We start from the raw sequence: 25,342 nt of genomic DNA, 5'->3' as shown, positions 1-25,342 counted from the left end.
TTCATTTATGTTCTCTTTGTGTCAACATTTTGTTAGTATAGGATCTCTTCTTTTATCTAATGCATTTTGACGAATACTCGACGAATGAACGAGCTACCAACGAGTTACTACAAACCAAAAGCAATTCCTCCTTTTTTCTGTCTACTTTAGTGTCGGTTTTTGTCTTCGTTGACGAATACTCGACGAATGAACGAGCTACCAACGAGTTACTACACACCAAAAGCATTTCCTCCTTTTTCTGTCTACTTTAGTGTCGGTTTTTGTACTCGTTGACGAATACTCGACGAATGAACGAGCTACCAACGAGTTACTACACACCAAAAGCATTTCCTCCTTTTTTCTGTCTACTTTAGTGTCTGTTTTTGTCCTCGTTGACGAATACTTGACGAATGAACGAGCTACCAACGAGTTACTACACACCAAAAGCATTTCCTCCTTTTTCTGTCTACTTTAGTGTCGGTTTTTGTACTCGTTGACGAATACTCGACGAATGAACGAGCTACCAACGAGTTACTACAAACCAAAAGCATTTCCTCCTTTTTCTGTCTACTTTAGTGTCGGTTTTTGTACTCGTTGACGAATACTCGACGAATGAACGAGCTACCAACGAGTTACTACACACCAAAAGCATTTCCTCCTTTTCTGTCTACTTTAGTGTCGGTTTTTGTACTCGTTGACGAATACTCGACGAATGAACGAGCTACCAACGAGTTACTACACACCAAAAGCATTTCCTCCTTTTTCTGTCTACTTTAGTGTCGGTTTTTGTACTCGTTGACGAATACTCGACGAATGAACGAGCTACCAACGAGTTACTACAAACCAAAAGCATTTCCTCCTTTTCTGTCTACTTTAGTGTCGGTTTTTGTACTCGTTGACGAATACTCGACGAATGAACGAGCTACCAACGAGTTACTACACACCAAAAGCATTTCCTCCTTTTCTGTCTACTTTAGTGTCTGTTTTGTACTCGTTGACGAATACTCGACGAATGAACGAGCTACCAACGAGTTACTACACACCAAAAGCATTTCCTCCTTTTCTGTCTACTTTAGTGTCTGTTTTTGTACTCGTTGACGAATACTCGACGAATGAACGAGCTACCAACGAGTTACTACACACCAAAAGCATTTCCTCCTTTTTCTGTCTACTTTAGTGTCGGTTTTGTACTCGTTGACGAATACTCGACGAATGAACGAGCTACCAACGAGTTACTACAAACCAAAAGCAATTCCTCCTTTTTTCTGTCTACTTTAGTGTCGGTTTTTGTACTGGTGATTCATCATGATTTATCAAAAATAAATTGAAAAGAATATCTATAAACTACACGAATACTCTTACGATGTGACTTTGACTTACTAAAACTTTTAAAGTAAAATGCGATGGTTTAAAACTTCCACCGATATTTTTGTGCAAATAACCTCTTAACATACACAATTACAAATATAATTTATGTAAGTATACAAATGCCATTATAGTTGCTGGAGTTTGATTTCTTCACTCAGCTGTATAGAAATATAGTTGCTATTATCTATAAAGTGTCTATACACTGCGCGGTACTATGTAATTTGGAAGAACGTCCTTTGAAGTGACTTTCTATGGACATAGACCCACAGCTTTATATTTAAATCGATTGCACAGTTCCCATTAATTGATCAATTCATCTTCCTCCTTAACGTGCTTATTGTTGCCGAGGTTCCGGCCTTCTGCGCCCGCTGTCCTGTCAAAAATACAGTCTTCTTCATCGTCGCTTTGTATCAGCGGTTCAACGCTTGGGTTGTTCAAATCCTAAATGGGAAAAGATACTTAAAGGTTTGTGGAAATATAATGTTTTTGAGGGGGTATTTTTTAGAAGCTTTAACTAGTTGGAGTAGTTTTAGTCCGTTATACAAAATAAGATTGTCTATATTTCTAAGAACTAATTTCAATAATGTTGTACAATTAATTATCAAAAACTAATTCTGAAATTCCGGAAATTTTCAATTATTGCAGTACAGGACTTAAAAGTTTGTGAACGTTAGTCGTGTATTTTTTCTATGTTTTAAAAAAGTTATTGCTTACGTAAGTCCCATGCCAAAGATCACAAAATTCTTCTCGAATGAGACTGATGACGATGACCGTGAGCAAGGTACACGGCACGAGATACACCAAAGCCGGTTGACCTTTTTCCATAAAAAACAGCGCGGCAAACGTCATGACTAGACCAACGGCATACGCTAAATAATGAAATTATACATGTACCATGTGACGTAACTCTTGAGTCATAGAATGTAACTCCTCATGTGACACAACACTTCACTCATATGACTTAACTTCCCACGTGACCCAACTCTTCACTCATGTGACTTAACTTCCCATGTGACCCAACTCTTCACTCATATGACTTAACTTCCCATGTGACCCAACTCTTCACTCATTACTGAACTTCCCATGTGACCCAACTCTTCACTCATTACTTAACTTCCCATGTGAGCCAACTCTTCACTCATAAGACTTAACTTCCCATGTGACCCAACTCTTCACTCATGTGACTTAACTTCCCATGTGACCCAACTCTTCACTCACGTGACTTAACTTCCCATGTGACCCAACTCTTCATTCATGTGACTTAACTTCCCATGTGACACAACTCTTCACTCACATGACTTAACTTCCCATGTGACCCAACTCTTCACTCATGTGACTTAACTTCCCATGTGACCCAACTCTTCACTCATTACTTAACTTCCCATGTGACCCAACTCTTCACTCATATGACTTAACTTCCAATGTGACCCAACTCTTCACTCGTCACTCAACTTCCCATGTGACCCAACTCTTCACTCACATGACTTAACTTCCCATGTGACCCAACTCTTCACTCATGTTACTTAACTTCCCATGTGACTCACCTTCCCATGTGACCCAACTCTTCACTCATAAGACTTAACTTCCCATGTGACCCAACTCTTCACTCGTGTGACTTAACTTCCCATGTGACCCAACTCTTCACTCATGTTACTTAACTTCCCATGTGACTCACCTTCCATGTGACCCTACTCTTCACTCATAAGACTTAACTTCCCATGTGACCCAACTCTTCACTCATATGACTTAACTTCCCATGTGACCCAACTCTTCACTCATTACTTAACTTCCCATGTGACCCAACTCTTCACTCATGTTACTTAACTTCCCATGTGACTCACCTTCCCATGTGAGCCAACTCTTCACTCATAAGACTTAACTTCCCATGTGAGCCAACTCTTCACTCATAAGACTTAACTTCCCATGTGACCCAACTCTTCACTCATGTGACTTAACTTCCCATGTGACCCAACTCTTCACTCATGTGACTTAACTTCCCATGTGACCCAACTCTTCACTCACTTGACTTAACTTCCCATGTGACCCAACCCTTCACTCATTACTTAACTTCCCATGTGACCCAACTCTTCACTCATGCGCCTTTCACAGTGATGGCCCTCCTCGCATGATCTACAGTTTAAGAGCTGATTACACAGGATCGGTAGATGTTATTTTAAACTCGCCCATTTTACTTTCGCAGTTAGTTCATCGTTCTTTGATTAATTGCCAAAACAAAATAGCGGGGGGGGGAAGGGGGGAGAGAGCTATAATAAGAGGCGCTAATATATTCTTTTCGTTTGTTTGTGACATAATTTAAGCCAGGCTCAAACATACATTACATAACGTTATTCGAAGATCTTCCATGTTTTTCAAAGTTTGATTTCAAAATCGCCTTTGAGGTTATTTTCCTTCAATCGTTTAGGGTTAATTTCATTTTTTTTAATTGAAACAACTCCAAAAAGCTCGTCAGTCAAACCATGACTTACCTATTGAACTGGCAACATAATATATTCGTAACGGAGTATTGGCCATTCGGTCGAATGAATGACAGAATGACACAAATAGACCTTAAAGAAAGACGGAGATTTATTAACTAGAGAGCGTTTATCTTGTGGATGATCCAGTCGTAAGATTGAATTATGTACCTGGAACTAAGATATTCCCAAATCCTAACAGCGAATAATCCCTTCTCTGACAAATCAACAATGGTGAACGGATAATTGGTGGAACTTTCAGAACCATCGGTATCTGCTCTTTATGACCTTCGCCTACGTGAATATTTCATGGAAATTTATTTTTTTACAGATGTCGGTTAAGGGTATTCTTCAGTAGTGTCTCGTGTGTAAACGTAAGTCTATATGTACTTAAATGTAATATCTTCGTCAGGAGTGATATGATATTGAAACTTGAGTCCTTATAAACTCCAGTCTAGTGTCTTCGTCAGGAGTGATCTGATGTTGAAACTTGAGTTCTTATATACTCCAGTCTAGTGTCTTCATTAGGGTTGATCTGATGTTGAAACTTGAGTTCTTATATACTCCAGTCTAGTGTCTTCATCAGGAGTGATCTGATGTTGAAACTTGAGTTCTTATATACTCCAGTCTAGTGTCTTCATTAGGGTTGATCTGATGTTGAAACTTGAGTTCTTATATACTCCAGTCTAGTGTCTTCATCAGGAGTGATCTGATGTTGAAACTTGAGTTCTTATATACTCCAGTCTAGTGTCTTCGTCAGGAGTGATCTAATATTGAAACTTGAGTCCTTATAAACTCCAGTCTAGTGTCTTCGTCAGGAGTGATCTGATGTTGAAACTTGAGTTCTTATATACTACAGTCTAGTGTCTTCATTAGGGTTGATCTGATGTTGAAACTTGAGTTCTTATATACTCCAGTCTAGTGTCTTCATCAGGAGTGATCTGATGTTGAAACTTGAGTTCTTATATACTCCAGTCTAGTGTCTTCATTAGGGTTGATCTGATGTTGAAACTTGAGTTCTTATATACTCCAGTCTAGTGTCTTCATCAGGAGTGATCTGATGTTGAAACTTGAGTTCTTATATACTCCAGTCTAGTGTCTTCGTCAGGAGTGATCTAATATTGAAACTTGAGTCCTTATAAACTCCAGTCTAGTGTCTTCATCAGGAGTGATCTGATGTTGAAACTTGAGTTCTTATATACTCCAGTCTAGTGTCTTCATTAGGGTTGATCTGATGTTGAAACTTGAGTTCTTATATACTCCAGTCTAGTGTCTTCATCAGGAGTGATCTGATGTTGAAACTTGAGTTCTTATATACTCCAATCTAGTGTCTTCATCAGGAGTGATGTGATATTGAAACTTAAGTCCTTATTTACTACAGTCTAGTGTCTTTATCAAGAGTGATCTGATATTGAAATTTGAGTTCTTGTGTAGTCCAGTCTAGTATCTTCATCAGGTGTTCAAGTTCAGTCCTTAGATATTTCAGTGTAGTATCTTTGTATTGTAGGGATCCCACAAAAAATTTCCACATTATAAAGTGTGTTGCTGCTTTACCTGTTGCAACATCAACCATTACACTGTTGTGACTGGCTGAGAAGAGAGGTGATGAACACAAAGATTACATCATAAACAAGAAGTAAGAGAAGCAGCAAAGTAAAGATTTTCATGCTGGGTAAGCGAAGATTCTTTAACAGTGAAATGCAAAACGATACACCAAGCGTGTCTTGTAAAATCCAACCATAACTGTAAGAGAAATGAAAATCCTGATGAATTGATAAAGTAAAACCAATTTTCACTAAAGTCAAGACAACGTCCATTATTTTTTTAATTGGTTTGGTTAATCATCTTGACGAGAGATATTTTTACCTTCTATTTCGTACAATCACCCACCAAGTACTGACTCCAAGGGAAATTGCTAGCACGATAACTGACTTCATTGTGAAGCTTGTCTTCTTATAACATGGCAATGTGATTCTACATGCACCTTCAAAAATCACCAAAACAATAGTGACATAGTTCAGTTGCATTACAAAACAACAGCACATAATTCACTTTCCACACTTACAGAAGGGTAGTAGATGAGCCATTGCATTTAAGCAATCGTACATGCCAGATGCCGATGCAATTGCAAACACACCGATGATTGCATATACAACATAGAAATAGAGATAGACCATCACAAGAAAGAGACATATGATTAACACAAATATGACCACCATCAAGGGGGTGATTTTCATGGCGGCCTCTTCATCTTCTGAGTCGTTGGATGATGATAAAATCTCTCGCTTTAGCCTGAAATCAACAAAAACATACCATCAACAACATGAAAGGTATTGCCTTCTAGCAATAAATAGAAGTTTGTCAATAAATGTGAAACACTTAACCTCAATTCGTTTGCAGTATTACCACTCCAGTAAGCACCAATGACAACTGTACCAACTGCCAGGAACCAAATGACAGCAAGGTTTGTATTTACAGCAGCAAGTGGTGGTTCATAGAGTTGAACTCTGACTTTCTTACCAAGTTTCTATAGCAATAATGAGTGTAATTAGGTTGAGACACAAGGTATTGCCCTTGTCCCATGGGTTTTTTGTTGTTCAAAACCACATCGTACCTTCATGGTACCAAAATCCGAGGTCTTCATCACAGCAACAGAAATTGTGGAGTTAATGTGGTCTGTTGAAGGTTGGGCAATAAACTGAACAATGGGAAAGTACACAAAATGATAATAATAAATTGTGTTAGAAGAACATTAATCTTGAAAAGTTGAAACAACCACCGGCACAGAAATGAGGTAAAATTACCAAAACTTCATTCACAAGTATTAGTTCCGTTCCATTTCGAGATTGGACAGCCTTGGGCCCTTCTATGTATATACAGTTGTAACCCTTTGTTTCAACAAATACAGCTTTATTGTTGTAGTATTTCGTCGACTTTCTTGAACACAATTCTTCAACAGACGCGACAACATACTCATATTTTGGCTGGAAATAAATAAATAATGCTAGATGATAGATAGCGCCATGTGATAAACAGTAATGTGATCAAATACAATCTGTTTTTTTTTGGAACTATTTTCTTCAATGATATCTAAGAACTTGGAAATGCATGTGTTTGCATTGTAACAGTATTATTTATTTTTTTTGAATAAACTTTTTAATGTTTTTTCATTCATGAAAGGAATAATAATTTTAAAACAAACAAACGGCGAACAAACAAATCTTTTAAAAAAAATAACCATCTGCTTAATCATAGGCTCTTCAATACGTTGCATTTAATTGCCATCATTATGACTGAAAAAATATATTAAGGAAAGATAGCAGCGTTTTGTAATTTCCCGGTAACACAGTTATTGTAATTGAAAAGTCTACGAAAAAAATCGCTATATCCAATAAAAACTGAAATCTATTTCTCAACGAGAACACTAGAGCCAAATTTAAAAGTTAAAACCACAATCTTTGACAGACCAACAACGAACTTCACAGCAAGAATAGCTTGCAATAGAAATACGCAAATACGTACAGTATCTGATAATTTCGTTGGTAACTCACGCCATAAAGGAGAATACGCAACGCAAAAATCCTTTGACTGTGACGTTGTCGAGGCTCGTAGAATAGCGTATTCACCACCTTGACCCTGAAACAATAGTGTTGACAAAGTCAAATTCTCGTTTCGAAATCATCGTCTTGCTAAAATTTTCTTCACAGTAGCGAATGTACGAGTATGAATATAAATGCTATTACCTGTTCAAAGAGAAAGAAGATCAATGTCAGACAATAAAGTAAAAAAGCCATAATTTCGAAGCAACATAAAATGCGGTTTTGTATCTTGTTGTCATTTGCAAATTTCTGAGACGGAAGCGTTCCTTTTTCCCAATTCATGTTGACCATCTGCGCAAACGCGATATTCCCGAATTTTTTGACTGCGAAGGTTAGAATGTAAACAGCAATGGGAAAAAGGGTCGGTGATATCGTGGTATCTACCTAAATGATCAGGGTTTTTGATTCGTTCGAAGTGCAAATTCATAGATGCCAAGGTTTTGGTTTGTATGGAGTGAAATGTAATCACCCCGAAGGGGCAATAGTGAGGCCCGGATGGCCGAACTTCTAGACTAAAATATGAATAAAAATTCATCGACCTACTTTGGTTTTCATCAACGTAATTGAAATAAGGGTTCAATCAACATGTTTTGTTTTCTCAACAGTAGAAGTTTTGTGAAGCAAAACATCACTTCTTAGCATGGAGCTTGTTATAATCCCATGTTGCAGTTTTGGCTTTCTTTAGCATAGACTTTGGTGGTTCAAAAACATGGGCTGGTTGTAATATTTAAAAAAGAGTGATATTTTGTCTGAATGGCGTGGTTGCGTGAGATTGCGTCGAAAAGCGTGAGTCTCACGCCAAAAGCGTGAGACTTGGTCTGTATGTGCAATGAGCTACAAAACACTATGAATGTGTTAAAACTAAAGAGCGAATAGTTTGTGTTCATCACTTTTGTCTGATTCACCCTATTTGGAAACCCGTTTGTTCATATTGGTGGGTAGCAACCATCCCCCTGAGAGTAAACGAATAATGGAATGCTCGCCATGTTGGATGAAATTTGCATTGCACATAAGGAAAATCTTTTGTTAAATTCATCCAACATGGCGACAATGACGTACTTGCAACCCAAGAATTAGGTGTGTGGGGAGGGGAGGAGGGTAATAGGTAAGGCAGAAAACTGCGATGCCATTCTCTTTTTGCAAGAGGCTGAATTTCACCCAATAAATTGATAGAGCAATGAAAAAGTCAGCGTTCTCTCTGCTTCGGTGTTCGTGTTGTTAGGTAAATACGAATAGCGGAGATTGTCAACATTAACTTTTGGAAAAGTTGCTATTTTCATTTAATGTCGGTTGTCGTCACTAAAGGCCGATTTATGCTGCGCGCGACAAGCGTCGCGCGTACTTTCGATTTGCGCGAGACAGGTGCGCGCGCTCTAAGCTGTGTTTATAGTTAACGCGCTTACCGACGCGTATTCAACAAAATCGGATAACATGAAGTAATGCGGTATTCTCACGATCAAACATGGCAACTCGAGTTCGAGGAGAAATGGATGACCTTCTCGATCTGGAGGAGGAGGAAATGTTGTGCTATTTACTTTTGTTGCTACAACAGAAAAAACGAAAATGAAGAAGATGGTCAGTTCGACCACTTCACGCTTCTAGAAAAAGTGAGGGTGAATACGTTCTTGTTCAACAAATGAGAGGCATAGACGAAGAAATGCATTTTAAGTATTTTCGTATGTCTTCTGCCCGTTTCGACGACTTGGCACATCGAATTATGCCTCATGTAAAGCATGCATCTACGCATTTAAGTCCTGTTAGTGTAAAAGAAAGGCTAGCAGTTACGTTAAGAATTCTATCGTCTGGCGCCTCACAACAAACTGTGGCTTCAAGTTACCGATTAGGATCAACTACAGTTTCCCTAATTTTGTTGGAGGTGTGTGTAGCTATCTGGTTGGCATTGAATGAAGAGTTTGTTGCCTTTCCTTCTGGTTCACAATGGGCAGAAATTTCGCGTGAGTTTTGGAGGCTTTGGAACTTTCCAAATTGTCTGGGCTCTATAGATGGAAAGCATGTGCAACTCAAAGCACCTCCTCTTTCTGGAAGTGATTTCTTTAATTATAAAGGAACTCATTCTGTTGTACTAATGGCTGTATGTGATGCTTGCTATCGCTTTCTAATGGTAGATGTAGGTGCATATGGAAGGCAAAGTGATGGGGGGATTTCCAAGAAAGCAAATTTGGGGAGCAGCTATTAAATGGACAACTTGGTTTGCCCTTGCCAGAGGATCTACCTGGTAGTAAACTTACATACCTTATGTATTTGTTGGCGATGCTGCTTTTCCTCTTCATGTTAATATGATGAGACCTTACCCAGGTACATTTTCTTTTGTTAACTCCATGCACTTTTATATATATTTTCCGTTTTCAATGAAAATAATTTTCTTATGTTTAATCAAAACATAGTTATTTCATATATTTTTAAAAATTTATATTAACTGTTTGTGACTTCAAAAATGAAATAAATTTATTCAATTTATGTCTGTGTAAGACTCATTCAAAATGTTTTTTTCATTCCCCACAAGAATTGTGATCAAAAAAAATTTCCTGGCTGCTTGTTGGCAGAGTTTCCCAAGACTCAGTAAATTGCTAAAACAGTTGATGTTAATGCCATTTTTGTTCTATTTACGCTTAAGGTAATAACCTTGACAATCCCAAGAAAATTTATAACTACCGCCATTCCAGAGCTAGAAGGGTAATTGAAAATTACCATTTCAAACAATATTTTATGAATGGAAAATTTAGCTTCAGATTTCAACTTGCCTGGAAGCTTTGGAGTGTCAGCCACTGTATCTGAAAAGCGACTTTCTTCATCAATTTTCATATGTTTTGTTTCTCTTTCTTCTCTAATCTTTTCAAAGAATCAAGTCTTTCACAAACTAATGTCTCTAAATGTGCAGATCTCTTTCTATAGCCCTTGGTCGGGTTTACCACAGCTCTACTCAAGCAATTGTGGAAGGGGCAGATGGGTCACTACTTACTGGTGTGGTAGGTTTGGTAGGTAATGTAGGTGTTGTACACGAATTTTCACTGACATTTGAATCGCTTCTACTTGTTGAGGGAGACCATGCGGTTAGGTCAAACTCCTCCATATTTATCGTCACAAAATTTCTCCTAGTGGAAGGGATTCTGATGTTGTTATAGGTTCTTCAGTGTTCTCCTACAATCACAGCAACAACAGATGTAACATAATAATCTACTCAATCAGTCAGCCTGTCCCATATTGCATCAAATTTTTTTAATAGCGATTATAACTACCTCCCGAAAATTAGTTTCTGTGTCCCTATGCTTTATATGATCAGACAAGACAGACTGAGGAATATCGGTGGGATAGATTTGCCACCAGCATCTCCACTTCTAGACTTCATTCGTTTCTTGGCTTTGGTGTAACGATTTCTCAAATTTTTCCATTTCTGTCGACAAATTTGTTCATTTGTGTTAAGGTTTCTCGCTATTTCATTCCAAGAATTATTGGTTTTCTGAGTATCTTTATAATCTCGTCTCGAAGAATCGTAAAGATGACCATATTTTCGGACTTCTGCTAATTTTTCTTCGAACCCTTCCATTGCTGCTGCCATCTTGTGTTAGTAATTGGATATTCATTATTCAGTATTGACAAACAACTCAAGAACTTCCCCCCGAAAGAAGCCTTTCAGCCAATCACAACGCGCGACAACGCGACAACTTCGAATTAAAATCCCCTGAAGAGTGAGCAATCACGAAACAGGCTTGTCGGGATGAAATTGTAGTTTTTGTGTATTTTCTTCTTCTTATCAATATTTACGCTCTGCTCTCGGGCATCGAGCACTGTTTTATACGGAAAATCATAAATTATAAACTTCCTATATATATATATATATATATATATATATATACTTGTGACCAGTATATATATATATATCTAACCCTAACCCTAACCCTATATAGTCGTATGTCACTCGTATGTACTCGTATGTCAGTCGTATGTACTTGTATGTACTCGTATGTATTCGTATGTACTCGTATGTACTCGTGTGGTGTTTTAGTCACGATCCCTGTTGTATCTGATGTTTTAAAGAACAATCGACGAGTTATCAACCGCTTACCATAAACTACAAAAGATTTTTACCCATTATTTTTCTACTAGTTTATCTGCTTTTCTATTCACCTTTGTGTCCACTTAATCTTATCTATCGCTTCTTTTTTGTTTGTTATTTGTTTTGAATCGCATTAGAACAGGTTCTTTTGTTTTATCTAAGATTTTGAAATAGTACCCAACGAGTTACCTTAAACAGTAAACGTTTTCCCTCGTTTTTTGTTTGCTTTTGTCTACTTTCGGGTGTAAATAATCTCTACTTTTGCTTTGTGTTTTATGTCTTTTTTGTGTATACACCGTATTTTTAAAGGGTCTAGTATTTTATTAATAGTAGTACATGGACGATTTATGGTCAAGTTCACAACGAGTTACCACAACCTACCAACATTTGTGTCAACGCATCCATGAACGTTTGCATCTGCGTTTGTATAGTTACTTTTTGATGTAGTTTGTAGTGTGTAGTGTTTCGAGATTCTCTCGCGGAGTGAAAATTGATTGAACTACACGCGTGTCTAGGTGTAATCTCGCGTGTAGGGTGTAATATTTGGCTTTAAAAATTATTTGGCTTTTCTATTACAGGTAGCGTTCCAGATGTATTTTAGTTCAATGACTAATACCGACGTCTTAGCGGCTTCCAACGCTTTAGCACAAAATTTATGTATTTTTTTATCGATCATTTTTTTCTGTATTTTTTTTTTTGTCTAATTTATGTTTACTTTTAATTCTCTTTAGTGTTTCCTCTATGTCCTTACTGGCGAATTTCCGGAAGAGGTATCGACGATTTTTACCTTCACTCACCAATTCATATGTTTCGTAGGTTTGTTTCTGTTTTTGAATTTCTTTTTGCTCATTGTTTTGTTTTGGTTTATTTCGCTTTCATTTTCATTTCTTCTTCGTCTTTGCGTCATGAAAGTGAAAACTTTTCTGTTTTATCAGTAGTACAAACGAGTTACCAACCGGTTATGTCAGCCTACAAATATTTGTGTCCTTTACTTCTTCATTTATGTTCTCTTTGTGTCAACATTTTGTTAGTTTTGGATCTCTTCTTTTATCTTATGCATTTTGACGAATACTCGACGAATGAACGAGCTACCAACGAGTTACTACACACCAAAAGCGCTACCTCCTTTTTTTGTCTACTTTAGTGTCGGTTTTTGTACTCGTTGACGAATACTCGACGAATGAACGAGCTACCAACGAGTTACTACACACCAAAGCATTTCCTCCTTTTTCTGTCTACTTTAGTGTCGGTTTTTGTACTCGTTGACGAATACTCGACGAATGAACGAGCTACCAACGAGTTACTACAAACCAAAAGCATTTCCTCCTTTTTCTGTCTACTTTAGTGTCGGTTTTTGTACTCGTTGACGAATACTCGACGAATGAACGAGCTACCAACGAGTTACTACACACCAAAAGCATTTCCTCCTTTTCTGTCTACTTTAGTGTCGGTTTTTGTACTCGTTGACGAATACTCGACGAATGAACGAGCTACCAACGAGTTACTACAAACCAAAAGCAATTTCTCCTTTTTTCTGTCTACTTTAGTGTCGGTTTTTGTACTGGTGATTCATCATGATTTATCAAAAATAAATTGAAAAGAATATCTATAAACTACACGAATACTCTTACGATGTGACTTTGACTTACTAAAACTTTTAAAGTAAAATGCGATGGTTTAAAACTTCCACCGATATTTTTGTGCAAATAACCTCTTAACATACACAATTACAAATATAATTTATGTAAGTATACAAATGCTATTATAGTTGCTGGAGTTTGATTTCTTCACTCAGCTGTATAGAAATATAGTTGCTATATATTATCTATAAAGTGTCTATACACCGCGCGGTACTATGTAATTTGGAAATGACCTTCTATGGACATAGACCCACAGCTTTATATTTAAATCGATTGCACAGTTCCCATTAATTGATCACTTCATCTTCCTCCTTAACGTGCTTATTGTTGCTGAGGTTGCGGCCTTCTGCGCCCGCTGTCCTGTCAAAAATACAGTCTTCTTCATCGTCGCTTTGTACCAGCGGTTCAACGCTTGGGTTGTTCAAATCCTAAATGGGAAAAGATACTTAAAGGTTTGTGAAAATATAATGTTTTTGAGCTCTAGCAGGGTATTTTTTAGAAGCCTTAACTAGTTGGAGTAGTTTTAGTCCGTTATACAAATTAAAAGTGTCTATATTTCTCAGAACCAATTTCAATAATGTTACACAATTAATAATCAAAAACTAATTCTGAAATTCCGGAAATTTCAATTATTGCAGTACAGGACTTAAAAGTTTGTGAACGTTAGTCGTGTATTTTTTCTATGTTTTAAAAAGTTATTGCTTACGTAAGTCCCATGCCAAAGATCACAAAATTCTCCTCGAATGAGACTGATGACGATGACCGTGAGCAAGGTACACGGCACGAGATACACCAAAGCCGGTTGACCTTCTTCCATCAAAACAGCGCGGCAAACGTCACGACTAGACCAACGGCATACGCTAAATAATGAAATTATACATGTACCATGTGACGTAACTCTTGACTCATAGAATGTAACTCCTCATGTGACAGAACACTTCACTCATATGACTTTAACTTCCCACGTGACCTAACTCTTCACTCAAGCGACTTAACTTCCCATGTGACACAACTTCCCATGTGACCCAACTCTTCACTCATATGACTTAACTTCCCATGTGACACAACTCTTCACTCATGTGACTTAACTTCCCATGTGACCCAACTCTTCACTCGTCACTCAACTTCCCATGTGACTCAACCCTTCACTCATATGACTTAACTTCCCATGTGACCCAACTCTTCACTGTCACTCAACTTCCCTGTGACCCAACTCTTCACTCATTACTTAACTTCCCATGTGACCCAACTCTTCACTCATGTTACTTAACTTCCCACGTGACCCAACTCTTCACTCATATGACTTAACTTCCCATGTGACCCAACTCTTCACTTGTCACTCAACTTCTCATGTGACCCAACTCTTCACTCATCACTCAATTTCCAATGTGACCCAACTCTTCACTCATGCGCCTTTCACTGTGATGGCCCTCCTCGCATAATCTACGGTTTAAGAGCTGATTACACAGGATCGGTAGATGTTATTTTAAACTCGCCCATTTTACTTTCGCAGTTAGTTCATCGTTCTTTGATTAACTGCCAAAACAAAATAGAAGGGGGAGAGAGCTATAATAAGAGGCGCTAATCTATTCCTTTCGTTTGTTTGTGATATAATTTAAGCCAGGCTCAAACATACATTACATAACGTTATTCGAAGGTCTTCTATGTTTTTCAAAGTTCGATTTCAAAATCGCCTTTGAGGTTATTTTCTTTCAATCGTTTAGGTTTAATTTCACTTTTTTTCTTATTGAAACAACTCCAAAAAGCATGTCAGTCAAACCATGACTTACCTATTGAACTGGCAACATAATATATTCGTAACGGAGTATTGGCCATTCGGTCGAATGAATGACAGAATGACACAAATAGACCTTAAAGAAAGACGGAGATTTATTAACTAGAGAGCGTTTATCTTGTGGATGATCCAGTCGTAAGACTGAATTATGTACCTGGAACTAAGATATCCCCAAATCCTAGCAGCGAATAATCCCTTCTCTGACAAATCAACAATGGTGAACGGATAATTCGTGGAACTTTCAGAACCATCGGTAGCTGTTCTTTATGACCTTCGCCTACGTGAATATTTAATAGAAATTTATTTTCTTACAGATGTCGGTTAAGGGCATTCTTCAGTAGTGTCTCGTGTGTAAACTTCAGTCTATATGTACTTAAATGTAATATCTTCGTCAGGAGTGATTTAATATTGAAATTGAGTCCTTATAAACTCCAGTCTAGTGTTTTCATCAGGAGTGATCTGATGTTGAAACTTGAGTTCTTATATACTCCAATCTAGTGTCTTCATCAAGAGTGATGTGATATTGAAACTTAAGTCCTTATGTACTACAGTCTAGTGTCTTTATCAAGAGTGATCTGATATTGAAATTTGAGTTCTTGTGTAGTCTAGTCTAGTATCTTCATCAGGTGTTCAAGTTCAGTCCTTAGATATTTCAGTGTAGTATCTTTGTATTGTAGGGATCCCACAAAAAATTTCCACATGATAAAGTGTGTTGCTGCTTTACCTGTTGCAACATCAACCATTACACTGTTGTGACTGGCTGAGAAGAGAGGTGTGATGAACACAAAGAATACATCATAAACAAGAAGTAAGAGAAGCAGCAAAGTACAGATTTTCATGCTGGGTAAGCGAAGATTCTTTAACAGTGAAATGCAAAATGATACACCAAGCGTGTCTTGTAAAATCCAACCATAACTGTAAGAGAAATGAAAATCCTGATAAAGTGATAAAGTAAAACCAATTTTCACTAAAGTCAACACGACGTAGTTTGACCTCAAAAATGAAATTTCTATTCCATTAATTGGTGTGGTTTTTTATCATCTTGACCAGTGATATTTTTACCTTCTATTTCGTACAATCACCCACCAAGTACTGACTCCAAGGGAAATTGCTAGCACGATAACTGACTTCATTGTGAAGCTTGTCTTCTTATAACATGGCAATGTGATTCTACATGCACCTTCAAATATCACCAAAACAATAATGACATAGTTCAGTGGCATTATAAAACAACAGCACATAATTCATTTTCAACACTTACAGAAGGGCAGTAGATGAGCCATCGCATCTAGGCATTCGTACATGCCAGATGCCGATGCAAATGCAAACACACCAATGATTGCATATACAACGTAGGAATAGAGATAATAGACCATCACAAGAAAGAGACATATCAATAACACAAATATGACCACCATCAAGGGGGTGATTTTCATGGCGGCCTCTTCATCTTCTGAGTCGTTGGATGATAATGAAATCTCTTGCTTTAGCCTGAAATCAACAAAAACATACCATGAACAACATGAAAGGTATTGCCTTCTAGCAATAAATAGAAGTTTGTCAATAAATGTGAAACACTTAACCTCAATTCGTTTGCAGTATTACCACTCCAGTAAGCACCAATGACAACTGTACCAACTGCCAGGAACCAAATGACAGCAAGGTTTGTATCTACAGCAGCAAGTGGTGGTTCATAGAGTTGAACTCTGACTTTCTTACCAAGTTTCTATAGCAATAATGTGTGTAATTAGGTGGAGACACAAGATATTGCCCTTGTCCCATGGGTTTTTTGTTGTTCAAAATCACATCATACCTTCATGGTACCAAAATCCGAGGTCTTCATCACAGCAACAGAAATTGTGGAGTTAATGTGGTCTGTTGAAGGTTGGGCAGTAAACTGAACAATGGAAAAGTACACAAAATGATAATAATAAATTGTGTTAGAAGAACATTAATCTCGAAAAGTTGAAACAACCACCGGCACAGAAATGAGGTAAAATTACCAAAACTTCATTCACAAGTATTAGTTCCGTTCCATTTCGAGATTGGACAGCCTTGGGCCCTTCTGTGTATGTACAGTTGTAACCCTTTGTTTCAACAAATACAGCTTTATTGTTGTAGTATTTCATCGACTTTCGTGAACACAATTCTTCAACAGACACGACAACATACTCATATTTTGGCTGGAAATAAATAAATAATGCTAGATGATAGATAGCGCCATGTGATAAACAGTGATGTGGTATGTGGTCAAATGCAATCTGGTTTTTGAAAAACTTTTAATGTTTTTCATTCATGAAAGGAATAATTATTTTAAAACAAACAAACGGCGAGCAAACAAATTTTTTTAAAAAAATTAACTATCTGCTTAATCATAGACTCTTCAATTGTCATCATTATGACTGAAACAATATATTAAGGAAAGATAGCGTTTTGTAATTTCCCGGTAACACAGTTATTGTAATTGAAAAGTCTACGAAAAAAAATCGCTTAAATCCAATAAAAACTGAAATCTATTTCTCAACGAGAACACTAGAGCCAAATTTAAAAGTTAAAACCACAATCTTTGACAGAACAACAACGAACTTCACAGCAAGAATAGCTTGCAATAGAAATACGCAAATACGTACAGTATCTGATAATTTCGTTGGTAACTCACGCCATAAAGGAGAATACGCAACGCAAAAATCCTTTGACTGTGACGTTGTCGAGGCTCGTAGAATAGCGTATTCACCACCGTGACCCTGGAACAATAGTGTTTACAAAGTCAAACTCTCGTTTCGAAATCATCGTCTTGCTAAAATTTTCTTCACAGTAGCGAATGTACGAGTATGAATATAAATGCTATTACCTGTTCAAAGAGAAAGAAGATCAATGTCAGACAATGAAGTAAAAAAAAGCCATAATTTCGAAGCAACATAAAATGACTACCGTGAAATTGGCACCACATTGGGCACAACATTCAACACAACATTCATCACAACATTCAACACCACATTCAACTAAAATTTATCATTCAAAATGATAAATCAAAAAATCGTCTTTAAAACACGTTTTCCATCAAATACAACAGTAAAAAATAATTCTTAACTGTTTATTACTATTTTAGAGTCCTTAAACATCACAAAAAATGTATAAAAGTCAAGAAATTGAAGAAAACACTAAGATTTATATTACAGTGTACTTTCCATTTCTCTTAAATAGCCTATAATTTAAAAACTACACGGTAGAATTTTTTTAAACTTGGCCAGAATATAGATAATTATATTGTCTAAAATATATCCAAAATCTGGAGGTGGCACAAAAAAAATAAATGATAGAAAATCATCGACAAAGTCGGATGACACGAATGCGCGTAATATAATCTTATATAATTAACTTCCTATATCCATGTAATTTTCAAACAAAGGCCTATAAATAAAAACTACACGGTAGAATTTTTAAACTTGGCCGTAATGTAGATATTCTTATTGTCTATAACATATCCAAAATCTGGAGGTGGCACAAAAAATAAATGATAGAAAATCATCGACAAAGTCGGATGACACGAATGCGCGTAATATAATCTTATATAATTAACTTCCTATATCCATGTAATTTTTCAAACAAAGGGCTATAAATAAAAACTACACGGTAGAATTTTTTCAAACTTGGCCAGAATATAGATAATTATATTGTCTAAAATATATCCAAAATCTGGAGGTGGCACAAAAATAAATGATAGAAAATCATCGACAAAGTCGGATGACACGAATGCGCGTAATATAATCTTATATAATTAACTTCCTATATCCATGTAATTTTTCAAACAAAGGCTATAAATAAAAACTACACGGTAGAATTTTTAAACTTGGCCAGAATATAGATAATTATATTGTCTAAAATATATCCAAAATCTGGAGGTGGCACAAAAATAAATGATAGAAAATCATCGACAAAGTCGGATGACACGAATGCGCGTAATATAATCTTATATAATTAACTTCCTATATCCATGTAATTATTCAAACAAAGGCCTATAAATAAAAACTACACGGTAGAATTTTTTAAACTTGGCCAGAATATAGATAATTATATTGTCTAAAATATATCCAAAATCTGGAGGTGGCACAAAAAATAAATGATAGAAAATCATCGACAAAGTCGGATGACACGAATGCGCGTAATATAATCTTATATATTTAAGTTAAAATTCCGGTTCTTTAACAAACAAAGCCTTATAAATAAAAACTACACGGTAGAAATTTTTAAACTTGGCCATATGTAGATATTCTTATTGTCTATAATATATCCAAAATCTGGAGGTGGCACAAAAAATAAAAGAAATAATATTCCTTGAGAATGTACTCTGGTATAAACCGTGAAGTTGGCACCACATTCGACAAACAGCTCTATAGCTAAAAACTACACGGTAGAATTTTTTAAACTTGGCCGTAATGTAGATATTCTTATTGTCTATAACATATCCAAAATCTGGAGGTGGCACAAAAATAAATGATAGAAAATCATCGACAAAGTCGGATGACACGAATGCGCGTAATATAATCTTATATAATTAACTTCCTATATCCATGTAATTTTCAAACAAAGGCCTATAAATAAAAACTACACGGTAGAATTTTTCAAACTTGGCCAGAATATAGATAATTATATTGTCTAAAATATATCCAAAATCTGGAGGTGGCACAAAAATAAATGATAGAAAATCATCGACAAAGTCGGATGACACGAATGCGCGTAATATAATCTTATATAATTAACTTCCTATATCCATGTAATTTTTCAAACAAAGGCCTATAAATAAAAACTACACGGTAGAATTTTTAAACTTGGCCAGAATATAGATAATTATATTGTCTAAAATATATCCAAAATCTGGAGGTGGCACAAAAATAAATGATAGAAAATCATCGACAAAGTCGGATGACACGAATGCGCGTAATATAATCTTATATATTTAAGTTAAAATTCCGGTTCTTTAACAAACAAAGCCTTATAAATAAAAACTACACGGTAGAAATTTTTTAAACTTGGCCATATTGTAGATATTCTTATTGTCTATAATATATCCAAAATCTGGAGGTGGCACAAAAAATAAAAGAAATAATATTCCTTGAGAATGTACTCTGGTATAAACCGTGAAGTTGGCACCACATTCGACAAACAGCTCTATAGCTAAAAACTACACGGTAGAATTTTTTAAACTTGGCCGTAATGTAGATATTCTATTGTCTATAACATATCCAAAATCTGGAGGTGGCACAAAAAAATAAATGATAGAAAATCATCGACAAAGTCGGATGACACGAATGCGCGTAATATAATCTTATATAATTAACTTCCTATATCCATGTAATTTTTCAAACAAAGGCCTATAAATAAAAACTACACGGTAGAATTTTTTAAACTTGGCCAGAATATAGATAATTATATTGTCTAAATATATCCAAAATCTGGAGGTGGCACAAAAAATAAATGATAGAAAATCATCGACAAAGTCGGATGACACGAATGCGCGTAATATAATCTTATATATTTAAGTTAAAATTCCGGTTCTTTAACAAACAAAGCCTTATAAATAAAAACTACACGGTAGAAATTTTTAAACTTGGCCATATTGTAGATATTCTTATTGTCTATAATATATCCAAAATCTGGAGGTGGCACAAAAAATAAAAGAAATAATATTCCTTGAGAATGTACTCTGGTATAAACCGTGAAGTTGGCACCACATTCGACAAACAGCTCTATAGCTAAAAACTACACGGTAGAATTTTTTAAACTTGGCCGTATGTAGATATTCTTATTGTCTATAACATATCCAAAATCTGGAGGTGGCACAAAAATAAATGATAGAAAATCATCGACAAAGTCGGATGACACGAATGCGCGTAATATAATCTTATATAATTAACTTCCTATATCCATGTAATTTTTCAAACAAAGGCCTATAAATAAAAAACTACACGGTAGAATTTTTTTAAACTTGGCCAGAATATAGATAATTATATTGTCTAAAATATATCCAAAATCTGGAGGTGGCACAAAAAAATAAATGATAGAAAATCATCGACAAAGTCGGATGACACGAATGCGCGTAATATAATCTTATATATTTAAGTTAAGAATTCCGGTTCTTTAACAAACAAAGCCTTATAAATAAAAAACTACACGGTAGAAATTTTTTAAACTTGGCCATATTGTAGATATTCTTATTGTCTATAATATATCCAAAATCTGGAGGTGGCACAAAAAATAAAAGAAATAATATTCCTTGAGAATGTACTCTGGTATAAACCGTGAAGTTGGCACCACATTCGACAAACAGCTCTATAGCTAAAAAACTACACGGTAGAATTTTTTTAAACTTGGCCGTAATGTAGATATTCTTATTGTCTATAACATATCCAAAATCTGGAGGTGGCACAAAAATAAATGATAGAAAATCATCGACAAAGTCGGATGACACGAATGCGCGTAATATAATCTTATATAATTAACTTCCTATATCCATGTAATTTTTCAAACAAAGGCCTATAAATAAAAACTACACGGTAGAATTTTTAAACTTGGCCAGAATATAGATAATTATATTGTCTAAAATATATCCAAAATCTGGAGGTGGCACAAAAATAAATGATAGAAAATCATCGACAAAGTCGGATGACACGAATGCGCGTAATATAATCTTATATATTTAAGTTAAGAATTCCGGTTCTTTAACAAACAAAGCCTTATAAATAAAAACTACACGGTAGAAATTTTTAAACTTGGCCATATTGTAGATATTCTTATTGTCTATAATATATCCAAAATCTGGAGGTGGCACAAAAATAAAAGAAATAATATTCCTTGAGAATGTACTCTGGTATAAACCGTGAAGTTGGCACCACATTCGACAAACAGCTCTATAGCTAAAAACTACACGGTAGAAATTTTTAAACTTGGCCAGAATATAGATAATTATATTGTCTAAAATATATCCAAAATCTGGAGGTGGCACAAAAATAAATGTAGAAAATCATCGACAAAGTCGGATGACACGAATGCATGTAATATGATCTTATATAATTACGTTTAGAATTCCGGTTCTTAACAAACAAAGCCTTATAAACAAAAACTACACGGTAGAATTTTTTAAACTTGGCCGTAATGTAGATATTCTTATTGTCTATAACATATCCAAAATCTGGAGGTGGCACAAAAATAAATGATAGAAAATCATCGACAAAGTCGGATGACACGAATCCGCGTAATATAATCTTATATATTTAAGTTAAGAATTCAGTTCTTTAACAAACAAAGCCTTATAAATAAAAACTACACGGTAGAAATTTTTAAACTTGGCCATATTGTAGATATTCTATTGTCTAAAATATATCCAAAATCTGGAGGTGGCACAAAAAAATAAATGATAGAAAATCATCGACAAAGTCGGATGACACGAATGCGCGTAATATAATCTTATATATGTAAGTTAAGAATTCCGGTTCTTTAACAAACAAAGCCTTATAAATAAAAAACTACACGGTAGAAATTTTTTAAATTTGGCCATATTGTAGATATTCTTTTTGTCTATAATATATCCAAAATCTGGAGGTGGCACAAAAAAATAAAAGAAATAATATTCCTTGAGAATGTACTCTGGTATAAACCGTGAAGTTGGCACCACATTCGACAAACAGCTCTATAGCTAAAAACTACACGGTAGAATTTTTAAACTTGGCCTTAATGTAGATATTCTTATTGTCTATAACATATCCAAAATCTGGAGGTGGCACAAAAAAATAAATGATAGAAAATCATCGACAAAGTCGGATGACACGAATGCGCGTAATATAATCTTATATATTTAAGTTAAGAATTCCGGTTCTTTAACAAACAAAGCCTTATAAATAAAAACTACACGGTAGAAATTTTTAAACTTGGCCATATATAGATATTCTTATTGTCTATAATATATCCAAAATCTGGAGGTGGCACAAAAATAAAAGAAATAATATTCCTTGAGAATGTACTCTGGTATAAACCGTGAAGTTGGCACCACATTCGACAAACAGCTCTATAGCTAAAAAACTACACGGTAGAAATTTTTTAAACTTGGCCAGAATATAGATAATTATATTGTCTAAAATATATCCAAAATCTGGAGGTGGCACAAAAAAATAAGTTGTAGAAAATCATCGACAAAGTCGGATGACACGAATGCATGTAATATGATCTTATATAATTACGTTTAGAATTCCGGTTCTTAAACAAACAAAGCCTTATAAACAAAAAACTACACGGTAGAATTTTTTTAAACTTGGCCGTAATGTAGATATTCTTATTGTCTATAACATATCCAAAATCTGGAGGTGGCACAAAAATAAATGATAGAAAATCATCGACAAAGTCGGATGACACGAATGCGCGTAATATAATCTTATATATTTAAGTTAAGAATTCCGGTTCTTTAACAAACAAAGCCTTATAAATAAAAAACTACACGGTAGAATTTTTTTAAACTTGGCCGTATTATAGATATTTGTATTGCCTATAACATATCCAAAATCTGGAGGTGGCACAAAAAAATAAAAGAAATAATATTCGTTGAGAATGTACTCTGGTATTAACTGTGAAGTTGGCACCACATTCGACAAACAGCTCTATAGCTAAAAACTACACGGTAGAATTTTTAAACTTGGCCAGAATATAGATAATTATATTGTCTATAACATATCGAAAATCTGTCTATAGCATTATCGAAAATCATCGTTGATGTATGGTTACAGATGTCCGTAATATGTAAGTAAGTAGCGGTTCCGGTTTTATTGGAAACAAAGGCGTCTAACTTGTAAATCAAACGACATGCGTATTTGGATGACAACAGTATTTAAAGTTTTATTTATTTTAAGTCATATACATTAATATATGTTAATAACTTTTTGCCCCCCTCTTCTTCCCTGTTGTTTTGTTGTGCATCTCCATTTTTGTGGCCAAGCTGCCCACAAATAAAGCATCTCACATCTGTAAAAAGTGTTCGCACTCATTTTACTTGTATAGTTCTAGCGTTACTTTCTATAAAAGATGAATTACCTTTTAAAAATGGAGGCTGAGTCGACGCCTGGTGCATGGGTCGATCCGTTTTCTCCTGATGCTCAATAGATGGAGCTAAAATTAAAATGGAAGAGAATTCTTTATCAGCTAAGAAAAATGAGGTTTTTCCAACATTTATTTTCAATATAAAACTGCACCTTGGGTACGTGGAGCTTGTTGTTCGCTGGGTGGAACCTCACCATTTTTCCGCAAATATTCTTCAAACACTGTAAAATTATAATATATAACTATTTTATAAAGCTCATTAGATGACTTGAAAGGATATTTTTATTTACAGCGAAATCTTTGGAGCATTTCTTCGTCCAATGTTATCGTTTTCCCCACTGTTTGGGGTAGCTACTCCTTGCATTGCCTCCTCGATTTTTCAGCATCTATAATAAAAATAAGTCTTGTTGTTAGAAGAAAATATAAAAATATTGATGAACTTTTCTTTCTTCTATTCAAAATATTACCCATTGGCGAAGACATATTTTTTGAACTTTAACTCAACTGTTCAGATTTCAACGTCTGGCTGGTCTGTAAGCTGTGAACAGTGATAGGATGTTATGTTCTAGGATGCTTTGTTATTAGGATTTGAGACGAGATGACAACAACATAGCCAATGACGGCACTGCTATTTTGGATGATTTGCATATCTCAATAGAACAATAACAGCTCCATTTTCCCCCACTGTTTGGGGTAGCTACTCCTTGCATTGCCTCCTCATTTTTTTCAGCATCTATAATAAAAAATAAGTCTTGTTGTTAGAAGAAAATATAAAAATATTGATGAACTTTTCTTTCTTCTATTCAAAAATATTACCCATTGGCGAAGACATATTTTTTTTGAACTTTAACTCAACTGTTCAGATTTCAACGTCTGGCTGGTCTGTAAGCTGTGAACAGTGATAGGATGTTATGTTCTAGGATGCTTTGTTGTTAGGATTTGAGACGAGATGACAACAACATAGCCAATGACGGCACTGCTATTTTTGGATGATTTGCATATCTCAATAGAACAATAACAGCTCCATATTCTCATTAATTGAAGTATATTCAAAAGCATTTCATCGGTTATAGTTAACTTTTGAAAATTACATTGCTGATAAACATACTTTTTTGAACAGGTAAGCAGTGGGCCTTTTTTGATTTTTTGGCACCGAATTAACCAAACCGTTATGATTTACTCACTTTATTTCAATTTGCATTTCCTGATGTAGCATTCACACACTACAGAATTTTTTAACTGCATTGCGTTTATAAAAATGTCGGTATGTACCAATTTCTCTTTTCTGCGTAATTTGCGTTTATTTGAATGAATTGTTAAGGACACTT

General features: G+C 35.4%; 2 protein-coding genes and 3 long non-coding RNA genes across 5 annotated transcripts; 1 reads left to right on the top strand and 4 right to left on the bottom strand.

Annotated features, from left to right (window-relative positions):
- Positions 1–1,430: 1,430 nt before the first annotated feature.
- On the bottom strand, positions 1,431–7,856 carry LOC124451089 (signal peptide peptidase-like 2B). The gene is given in 13 exon segments (XM_047001718.1): positions 1,431–1,788; positions 2,062–2,216; positions 3,834–3,914; positions 3,993–4,115; positions 5,376–5,404; positions 5,406–5,564; positions 5,688–5,805; positions 5,887–6,113; positions 6,206–6,348; positions 6,436–6,519; positions 6,626–6,805; positions 7,344–7,457; positions 7,565–7,856. Coding segments are annotated over 13 exon segments (1,701 nt in total). The 5' UTR covers positions 7,712–7,856; the 3' UTR covers positions 1,431–1,647.
- On the top strand, positions 1,726–5,417 carry LOC124451091. Its single transcript, XR_006950338.1, has 3 exons — positions 1,726–1,812; positions 4,153–4,195; positions 5,329–5,417. It is a non-coding gene; the product is annotated as an uncharacterized LOC124451091 (long non-coding RNA).
- A 2,415-nt stretch (positions 7,857–10,271) lies between the features above and the next one.
- On the bottom strand, positions 10,272–11,090 carry LOC124451090. Its single transcript, XR_006950337.1, has 2 exons — positions 10,678–11,090; positions 10,272–10,579 (listed from the first exon to the last, which is right to left on the bottom strand). It is a non-coding gene; the product is annotated as an uncharacterized LOC124451090 (long non-coding RNA).
- A 2,332-nt stretch (positions 11,091–13,422) lies between these two features.
- On the bottom strand, positions 13,423–17,861 carry LOC124452217 (signal peptide peptidase-like 2B). Its single transcript, XM_047002798.1, is given in 13 exon segments — positions 13,423–13,563; positions 13,842–13,954; positions 13,957–13,995; positions 14,926–15,006; positions 15,085–15,207; positions 15,655–15,845; positions 15,993–16,110; positions 16,192–16,421; positions 16,514–16,656; positions 16,744–16,827; positions 16,934–17,113; positions 17,561–17,674; positions 17,782–17,861. Coding segments are annotated over 13 exon segments (1,626 nt in total). The 5' UTR covers positions 17,851–17,861.
- Positions 17,862–23,899: 6,038 nt separating this feature from the next.
- On the bottom strand, positions 23,900–24,358 carry LOC124451937. Its single transcript, XR_006950750.1, has 4 exons — positions 24,305–24,358; positions 24,167–24,235; positions 24,009–24,083; positions 23,900–23,939 (listed from the first exon to the last, which is right to left on the bottom strand). It is a non-coding gene; the product is annotated as an uncharacterized LOC124451937 (long non-coding RNA).
- Between the last annotated feature and the right edge of the window lie 984 nt (positions 24,359–25,342).

The sequence above is a fragment of the Xenia sp. Carnegie-2017 genome, unplaced genomic scaffold (assembly GCF_021976095.1).
Source record: "Xenia sp. Carnegie-2017 unplaced genomic scaffold, XeniaSp_v1 HiC_scaffold_24, whole genome shotgun sequence".
Classification (NCBI taxonomy): Eukaryota; Metazoa; Cnidaria; class Anthozoa; order Malacalcyonacea; family Xeniidae; genus Xenia; species Xenia sp. Carnegie-2017.
The sequence above is the reverse complement of the archived record's forward strand: the minus strand, read 5'-3'. Positions and strand labels throughout refer to the sequence as shown.